General features: G+C 37.5%; 1 protein-coding gene across 1 annotated transcript in view; it reads right to left on the reverse strand.

Annotated features, from left to right (window-relative positions):
* Positions 1-10,397, reverse strand: part of Tm9sf3 (transmembrane 9 superfamily member 3) — an 81,783-nt gene that overhangs the window by 11,788 nt on the left and 59,598 nt on the right. Inside the window, exon 12 of the mRNA XM_023709033.1 lies at positions 6,346-6,485. Within this exon, the coding sequence (XP_023564801.1) occupies positions 6,346-6,485 (140 nt within the window). The remainder of the gene's footprint in view (positions 1-6,345; positions 6,486-10,397) is intronic.

The following is a 10,397-nucleotide window of genomic DNA, read 5'->3' on the forward strand; positions in this document are numbered from 1 at the left end:
CACAAGATTCTTCAAGTATTCACTCCTACTACCTCTCAGTAATTTCTAAGAACTCTATAGGTATTTAATTATAGAAAACCACAGATAAGAAATAATCCTTGAGACTACAATTTGCAAGGTTTCGTCAATTATGGCTTTGCTATCTTTCAGTCTACTCTCTCTCTCTGGCTCTGTAATTCCTTTTCTAATGAATTAGACAAGGTATAATGAGTCCTGATTTACTTGGGGCCCAAAAAAAGAAGAAAAATAAAATTCGAGCTGTGTCACTCATTAATTAGACACCCAGGATGCCTCCCCCCCCCTCCCCGCATCAGGGCCTCAGCGCCTTTCCCCAGCATGCGGTCTCCCAGGAGGCGGGCCCTGTGGCCCGCCGCCCTCCCACCGCCTCCTGGGCGCAGCGTCACAGCAGCACTTCACATACTCCACTGAAGCTGTCTAACTGCACCCATCACACTTCCTTCACTAGATCACACGTGCTGGCAGGCAAAAGCCATGCATCTGGGTATCCCCGCTCCTTAGCACAGTATGTGGCACAAAAGAGACACTGAACTACAATGGCTAACGAACTACAATACCAAAAAGAAAACCTTAAAAAATGTTTGAGAGCTAAAAAACAAATCTAAAAATAACTTAATCCAGTCAGCTTTGTTTCACCAGAAGGAAAGATCCACAAAAGTTAAAAATGACTGACCCAAGGTAATATAGTCAAATAAAAGGCAGATCTGTATTCAGATTTTGGTTCCCACGTGATTTTTTTTTTTTTAATCAAGATAACCAGAGCCTTCCTACAGGTAAATGTTACCCATCATTGATGAAGCCACTCTCGTGTGGCTCACTTCTCTGTTACCCCTACACAGTGTCCAAGAGGAACACTTGTTACTTCTGTGGTTTTTCATTCCCAGTAATGAGGTGAACATCAGGAGATTGATGAACCCTAGAAGTCTTACACTGATTTAGAAAAAAATGAGTTGGAAAAAAAAAAAAAAAGACTCAAAAAGTGTCTAGCCAATGTCTCTCATAAGCACCACTCTAAGGACAGAAAAGTAACAGGGCCAATTCCTCTAAGACTAGAATATATCACTCTTCCCTAAACTATTTCATGATATGGGGATTAAACTCAGAGCCTCTGTCCTGAGCTACATCTCCAGCCCTTATTTTTTGATATATCATCTCACCAAGTTGCCCAGGCTGGGCTCAAACTCGTAATTCTCCCGACTCCGCCCTCTAGACTGCTCCAATACCAAGTATGCACCACCACATCCAGCTTGGGGCCTATTTTATTCAACCTTCATTTCTATATGTGTCCTTATGCCTTCATATCTAGACAAGAAAAGTAATCTTTACCTATTTCTATAATTACTAGACTGTATGCTGTATTTATAATGTAGTAAAATATCTAAGAGCAAAGGCTTTTCCGTGTGTATGTGTATGCATTTCTTACAGCCTACAGACACTCTTATGAGATGAAATGACAAATGTAAATTGTTCTGTTTTTCTCTGCTATTAAGAATTATGAAAACCAAACTAGAATATAACCAAAGCAGAATAGTATAAATCAGCACAATATTCAATGCACTAACTTTATTCGGGAAGGATTTGGATTTTCTTAAAAAAAAAACAAAAAAAAACAAAAACTTTTCATTAGTACCTGCTTGCAGTACATGATTATGGAGAAGAGTTGGTACACGCACATAACACATCTTAATTCTTTTTGGGCTACTATCCATCTCATCCTTCCCTGTTCCTTCCAACTCTTGGTCCACTTACATTTGCAAAAAGATTTCCACATTTTTTTTCAATTCTTTTTTTCCATTCTCTTTTCCTCTCTCCACTTCCTGCTCCCCTTCCCATTTGAAAGAGATCTTCTTACTTCCTATTATCTTTTTTTTTGCTCTTTATTTTGGATTTCATACACAAGAGAAATCATGCAATACTGAAGCCTGTGTGTCTGCTCTAACTCACTTAACATTATGGTCTCAAAGTGTGTTCACACAACTACAAATGCCTCAAGTTTATCCTTCTGTATGGCGAAGCTGTGCTCCACTGTGTATAAATGCCACATTTTCTTTATCCATTCATCTACTGATGAGCATATAAGCTGTTTCCAAGTCTTAGCTACTGTAAATTATACTGCTATAAACATAAATATGCCTGTATCACAGTAATAGGATGACTTTATTTTGAGTTTTTTTGGTGGAACCAGGGATTGAACTCAGGTCTTTGCGCTCGCCAGGGAAGCACTTGTTCTACTGAGCCATCTCCCCAGCCCTAATAGGATGACTTTATATCTTTTGGGAAGATCCCTACAAGGGGAACATCTAGGTCAAATGGAATTTCTATTTCTAGGTTTTTAAGGAATCTCCATTTCCATATTGGTTATACTACTTTTCATTCCTACTGATGCAGAGGGGCTCCTCCTTCCCCACAGCCTCTCCAGCATTTATTGTTTCTTGATGACTGCCGTTCTTCCTGGAGTAGACAGTATGAAAGTGTTCTTTTCATTTGCATTTAAATTAAATGAACTTCCCCCCATGTATTTAAAGATGCTCGCAATCCTTTGTTCAAAGACTACCTGGCAAAATTTTTTCCCCATTCTGTAGGCTGTCTCTTCACTTTGTTGGTTGTTTACTGAGCAGAGGTTTTTAAATTTAATCAGATCCTATTTGTTAATTCTTGGTATTATTTCTTTTCCCACTGGGGTTCTATTCAGAAAGTCCTTGCCTGTGCCTTAAAGAGGCATTTTATCTTCCAGCAGAACCTTTCTGTTTTAACATTTAAACTTTTGATCCATTTTGATTTTATTTATTTATTGTATTTTAGGGAAGAGTCTACAGGGTGCTCAAGGTCTCACTACTAGATGGGACTCGTAGTAATTCTGCTTACAGCCTCCCAGAGCTGGTATCAAAGATGCGTGCTGTCTCAGCACGCCCTGGGGGGCGGGGCCAGCACGTCAGGCCTGGGGACCAAACTCCTGGCCCCTGCACCTGCTTGCTGGCACTTTAATTTGCTGAGCTATTTGGCCGGCCCTCTCATTTGGATTTTATTTTAGCAACTCAATCTGCATGTGGATGTCCAATTTTCCCTGCACCATTTATTCAAGAGGTTTTCTGCCAGTGAACAATTCAAATGTGCTTCGATTTATTTCTGCTTCCTTTATTTTGTTAAATTAATCTACATGTCTGTTTCTATGCCAGTACCATACTGTTTTTATCACTCTATCTTTGTATTGTAATTTCAAATCTGGTATTATAACTTACCCTGCTTTGCCTTTCTCTCTCATTTTTCATTCTTTTTCCTGCTTTGCTGTTGTGACCTAGAACTGCTTTTTACTATTTTGGGTTTCTTCTGGTTCCACATGAATTGCTTTCTCTAGATGTGTGAGGGATGCTATTGGTATTTGATTTGGATTGTTTAAAACCATGTATCAGTTTTAGAAGTATGGCTATTTTGATTGTATTGGTTCTGCCTATGCATGAGTTTGGGCTATCTTTCCATTTTCAGAGGTCCTCTTTAATGTCCTCTTCTAGTGTGATATAATTTTCACTGTAGAGGTCTTTCACTTCCTTGGTGAAGTCAATTCTTCCTAAATATTTAATTTCCTTGATGTCATTATGAAAGGTAAATGTCCTTTTAATTCCTTCCTCAGTGAGTTAATTATTAGTGTATAGGAATACTACTAATTTTTTCATGTTGAATTTTATATCCTGCATGTAACACTGCTGAATTTAGTTCTAGAAGTGTATTGGTACATGTTTTAGGTCTTGTTAGCAGAGGATCATGTCATCTGCAGATAATGATACTTGGACTTCACCCTTTTCTATATATATCCCTCTTCCTTCCTTCTCTTGCCTGCACGCTCTGATTAATGCTTCAAACACTGTACTGAACATGAATGGTGACAGTGGACATCCTCTTCTCATTCCAGTCTGTACAATGAATGAAAGCTTTCCATTTTCCCTCATTTAATATGCTGTTGGCATTAGATTTGTCAGAAGTAACTTTTATGGCAGGCGTGGTGGTACACGCCTTTAATCCCCACACTTGGGAGGCTGAGGCAGGATCACTGTGAGTTCAAGAACCAGCCTGGGCTACAAAGTGAGCTCAAGGCCAGTTTGAGTTGCATAGTAAGACCCTGTCTCAAAAAAACCAACATAAAAATAAATACAAATTAAATAAGTTTTATTAGATTGAGCTAATGTCCTTCCACACATACTTTCTTCAGGAATTTTTAAAAGTATGAATGGACTGGGGCCGGTGAGGTGGCTCAGTAGAATAAGTGCTTCCCTGGCAAGTGCAAGGACCTGAGTTCAAGCCCCGGTTCCGCAAAAAAAAAAAAAAAAAAGTATGAATGGATGTTGGATTTTGCCAAAGGCTTTTCTACATCTGTTTAGAAGATGATGTGATTTTTGCCCCTGCTTCTGTTAATGCGATGGACTTGCTGATCTGTGTGCACTGAGCCATCCCTGCCTCCCTCTGATGAGGCCCACTCCATCACAGTAAAGCATCTTTTGATGATGGTTACATTCAGCTTGCCAGGGCCTTGCTGAGGGGTTTTGTACCTATACTTCCTGCAGAAGTTGGTCAGCAGTCCTCCTTTCCCTCTGGATGCTCGCCTGCTTTGGGAACATGGTAATAACGCTAGCTTCCAAGACAGACCTTGGAAATGCTCCTTCCCTTTCAGTGTCACTGATCTGGGGAGCACTGGCAGGGGATACTCCTGGGAGTTTACGCAGAACTGGCAGTGGGCCCGCCAGGTCCTGGGTTCCTTAGCTGGCAGTTCTTGTACTGCTGCCTCAGTTTCAGCCCGTTACGGGGCTCTTCAGGCTTCTTAGATCTTCCTGGATCAGGTGGAACTGGCCTGTATCGAAGAACCTATTTCTTCTGTGTCCTTCAATCTATAGGTGTACACATTCATGAAGAAGCTGCTAATCACTTCTGAACTTTAGCAGTGTACACTGTGATTTTAACTTTCTTGTTCCTAATGATGTTGATTTGTGCTTTTTTTCTTTGTAAGCGTGGCTAACAGTTTAGCTTTTCAAAGAAGCAGTTTTCAATTTATTGATACTAGCTGTTTTTTTAAAGTCTCTGTATTTCTGCTCTGACCCTTATAGGTCCCAGTCTTGTACTAACTCTAGATTTGGACTGTTCTTATTTTTCTAGGATCTTGGATACCATCAATCGGTTATTTATTTGGGCTGGTTTTGTTTTTCTGATCTGGCAATCATAAGTACAAACTCCCTTGTCAGGACTTCTTCAGTTGTGTCCCAGAAGTTCTGGTATGTTGCACTGGCATTATCATTTAATTCTAGGAACAGTCTTTTTTTTTTCCCCTTAATTTTTTCTGCATTCATACCCTTTGATTACTCAAGAGTATGCTGCTCAATTTCCATGCATTTGCATAATTTCTGTGGTACCTTTTGCCACTGATTTCTAGTTTCACTGCACTACGATCTGCTAATATGCATGGTAAAAATTTGATTCTTAACAAAATTAAATTACATTTTCTTTTGTATCGACTAAAGCATGCTCTTTTGGTCAATATGTGGTCTAATTTGCAGAGAGTTCTATGACACTGCTAAGAAATATGTGTATTCCGTTGTTGCTGGGCGGAACACTCTAGAACATACCTATAAAGTCCCTTTGTTCTAACGTTTGGTTCAACTCAGACATTTCTCTGTTGTTTTTGTTTAGCTATCTATTTGCGGCAGAGGTTCACTGAGGTCTCCAGCTCTAAGTGTTTTGACATTTTACCTGATCTTTTATGTCCTGTAGTGTTTGTTTTATGGAGCTGGACCTGCCATTATTTGGCGCATATGGTTATAACTGTTATCTCTTCCGACTGAATTGCTCCCTTAACCCACATGTTGAATCCTTTTTTGACTCTCCTGATCAACTTGGCTTACAGTCCACTTTGTTTGAAAATAGGAGAGCATCTCTTGTTTTTGGGTCACCACTGCATGGAATATTCTTTTCCATCCTTTGATTTTTAATCTATAAAACTATAAAAAACGGGCAGCAGGTCAAATTCAACTTGCAGACCTAATAAAGTTTTACTTTATTTTTATGCAGACCTTCCAGCTTTACTTCCCACATACCTGTCTGCACGCTATTATGCTTATCAAAGCATTTAACTTACCTGTAAAAGGCACAAATATTTAGAAAGTGAAACATAAAATTACTACTAACAAGGTAGACTGATGAAAGAAAATGAACAAATTTTTAAGCTGAATTTAAGACAATCATTCTCATAAATACACGCCAATTCTAAATTTGGAATGTGCACGATAGCCTTAAGAACGCATATACCGTGAGGAACAATCACACAAACTGCAGCATTCTCTTTACCATTTTTTCTCCGGTATAGGACGAGGCACAGCATTGACCCGGCAAGGGAAGTTGGGCTGACCTGACAGATTTCGGCCAAGTATGGTACCAACAAGATTTAGAGGAAGAATAACAAAAAAACAGATGCAACAAACAGCCACCTGTGAGTTAAATAAAAACTTGTGTAATTACTCAGGAATAGTAACACTAATAAAAACAAATAAAAGATACTTAAAATTTAAATGCAACTTGATCACCAAAAGGGTTTAAGTTCAATGAGGGCTAAAATTATATATGATACATAGTAATGAAAATAGAGACAATATTAGAATTGAACCAAATATAACCGAACTCTTCTTACCCATCTCTTCTATTTCTCCATATATTGTACTAATAATGGATGTTTATTGTCTTCTTTTCTTGCCAGCTGTTAACACTTCTACTCCGTCTTTCATTATTATAACCAACGCGGTGTCTATTCTATTGTGCTTCTAATTATGCCCCAGGTGCTTTACAACACTACTTTACACATTAAGAGAAGAGATTCATAGAAGCTAGGTAAGTTTCCATGATCACATGACTGGTAGTCAGTACAACTAAAATTTCAAAAGAGATCTGCCAGCCTCAATGTCCAAGATCTGTTCTATTACACATTGCTTAGAATCCTAACAAAAAAATTCTATCTCATTCTCAGCATAGCCTTGTTGTTGCTAATTTTTGTTACTGTTTTTGTGGTTTTTATTAAATCTGGTATGCAAGGACATACAAACTCTTGTGTGGTCAGAATTCAGTTAAGATCACTCTAAAGTCTAAAATGTAGAGTATGAATCATCTCTAAAATCTCAGTTATACATTTGGGATTTTCTAATTTTTAAAAAAGATGAAGGAAGTTTGAAGAAATTAAGAGACACGAAAGGTATGGAGTAAAATTATCAATCCAGAGTGATCAAAATGTAACAATCAAGGTGGTTGGGGAGATAGCTTGGCGGTCTGAGCGCCTGCCTGGAAAGCATAAGGACCCAGGTTCAATCCCCAGTACCACATGTGGGGCCATCCCCCACACTATGGAGTCCAAGCTGTGTAGCAAGACCCTGTATCAAATAAATAAATGAATAAATAAATAAATAATTTGGGCCAGGGAGATGGCTCAGTGGAATAAACATTTCCCTGCCAAGCACAAGGGACTGAGTTCTATCCCCAGTTCCAAAAAAAAAAAAAAGGCAACAATCTCTTTTGAGGCAGCAACAGTGAAAACCCTCTTCATCCCATTGGTGTGTGTGCACACACGCACACATTAAATAAGCCAAAGAATATCATCTTCTTTTCAAATAAAATGGGTATAACTGTGTGAGCTAAAAGAAAGCTCTATAATCCCAATTTAAAGGTCAGATTTAGGAACTCTCAATGTAAACTTATGAACGTAAATTTACAATCACATAATAAGAACATGTAAAATGTGAAAAACATGTTTTTAACATGTTTTAAATATAATAATTGTACATTCATCTCATACATACGTAGGGGGTAAATTCTATCTCAATTTTTGCTTTTGATTTCAACTTTCCTACTTGTTCCTTAACACATTACTATGAACTTTAACACATTAATAAAGACCTTTTTATTTTCCCTTTAAAATTTATCAGAACTCTAAATTCAAATGAGAATTAAAGAGAAACTGAAGTTAACATTCCTAGATGGAATAACACAGTAGAAAGGCTTTTGAACTGTTCCACAGAACCTTTAGATCTCAAAAGAACTTCAAGAAGTCTATGAGCATTTGGCTTCAAATCCTTTTGAAAACAATTTCTTTTTACATTCTACCTATAATTAAAAATATACAAAACTAAATGACTTCTACACTAAACCTTAATACAAGAGATCTCTTTGACAGACTGACTCATTTTCAAGTAACCCTCACACTAACGTTTCTCTGGTCATCACTATAAATACATTTAAACTTTTGGTAAATGTCCCTGATTAGAAAGCTTTGAAAAGTTACAGTGATTTTTGGTTCTTCCCCTCACCTACCATCCCAAACACACCTGTACGTATTTGCTCACTAAGCTGCACAAGCAAAAGTCCTACTATAGCAAGTGGCAGATAAACAAGGGCACATTTAATTTTCTGTGCACATTACACCCAAGAATCAATAAAATAACCTATCAACAGTCTCATGAAAATATTACCCACTGTTTAACATTTGTTTGAAAACTTCCCCTTTGCATGACTTTATATGTGATTTTAAAATGTGAGCAATTTGTTAGAAATTACAGTGATTAAATTGTGAGACCAATTCCCTATTCTTTATGTTCAAGCTCTGGATAAGTTTATCTAAAGAATTCTTTGAGAGTGTAAAGAAAGCTACTTAAAACTTAAAAAAAAAAAAAAAAACCCACAGGAAATTAACCTATAAATGAAGTTATTAATTTCCTCAATACAGCCATCCAATCAAATAAAATGGCAGCCGAGGATACAACTGACCTGTTATTCATAACCCTTAATACTAGATTTGCATTCATTAAAATTGTATTGCTCTCACTAAATTCAGAGTGTTGATGTACTGGACTTATAAACCATATTTACACAAACAGAATAACAGTTATATCTGTCTTCTACACTAAGGTTCCACATTAAGATTTTATTTAAAAATGAAATTTAGCAGCTATAAGTTCAAAGGTTATTGGTTTAATACACTGGTGAAACTGTGGAACTCAAGCCAATACCAAATTTACTACTACTTGGCCCTTTTGTTATAATTCATGGACAGAAGGAAAGTGAAGACAAGCAGTGGGGAGAGGAAAAACTATTCCATGGACAAGGAGGACTGCCCCATCTACAAAATTATAAAGTTAGAAACAAATACTATATAGGTAAGTACTTAACACCCCACAGATCTATCGAATAGTCAATCTCAAATGTAGTCTGAAACCAAAAATACGGCTATCGCTTATTTTGTCTTTCCTTGCAGACTGGTGTTTTAGCAATCTGTGGTGTGAATGACTTGGAAAGAAAAACAACGGATTAAGGTGCATGATTTTGCATTGTTGGAAGAGTATTTAAAGGCAATAGGAACTTTATGAGATACTAACATGCTGAGCTGGGAAAGGCTCAACTTCTGTGAATAACCCACTACTACTGTGGACTGCTGGGCTGTGCTGGATGGTTTTGCTCACTTCACGCACCTATAGTATTTAGATGCCAATGGAATACCCATCTCTGACAGGACTAAACAAAAAAAGGCGATACAAAGGAAGGACCATTTTGTATCGGTATATGCAGAATAGTTAGGCTAGATATACAGCTACTTTCACTAATTCAATGAGAAGAAAGATTGGTACTAATAGTGTTTGGACAGGACATTCTGTCTGCATCTTGTACTACGGATAACAGAAGATAACAATGCACAATGTATTAATTATTGAAACTGTCCTATTCATCAGTTTTGAAACAGTCTCAGTGATATTTGTGTCTCAATTTAAAAAAAATGGGCATGAGCTAAGAACAGGTAATTTAGGGGGCAGGGGAGATGGCTCAGGGGAATAAGCACTGGCCTGGCAAGCGCAAGGGCCTGAGTTCAATCCCCGGTTCCGCCAAACACACACACACACACCGGTAAAAAAAAAAAAAAAAGGTAATTTATAGAGGAAACAAAATTATTTAAAATACATGAAAAGGTGTTTGATCTTATTAATGAATTAAAAATACAAGTTAAAATTATAATAATCCACTTTTCACTTACTAGACTGGTAACCATGTAAAACCAATAATGCTCAGAGCTATTATAGGTATAGGAGAAAGAGCAGTCATGTTATACATGGCAATTGACACTGGTACAGTCACTTCATAAGCAGTCACAAGGTAAAGCATATGGGTATATTGTCATGGTAACACTTTTAGCAAGGCAAAAGGTAGATACAGATTGTCATTAGGAAAATGATTAAGCCAAATATGATCGCTAATCAACAGGACAGTTCAGCTGTAAAGTGTATCTGTATATACTGACAAGGAGAGTAGCTGTGTGCTTAGTGAAAAAAAAACAAGACACATGTATAATAAAATGCTGTCTTTGAAGA

The sequence above is a fragment of the Octodon degus genome, unplaced genomic scaffold (assembly GCF_000260255.1).
Source record: "Octodon degus isolate 3935 unplaced genomic scaffold, OctDeg1.0 scaffold00010, whole genome shotgun sequence".
NCBI lineage: Eukaryota > Metazoa > Chordata > Mammalia > Rodentia > Octodontidae > Octodon > Octodon degus.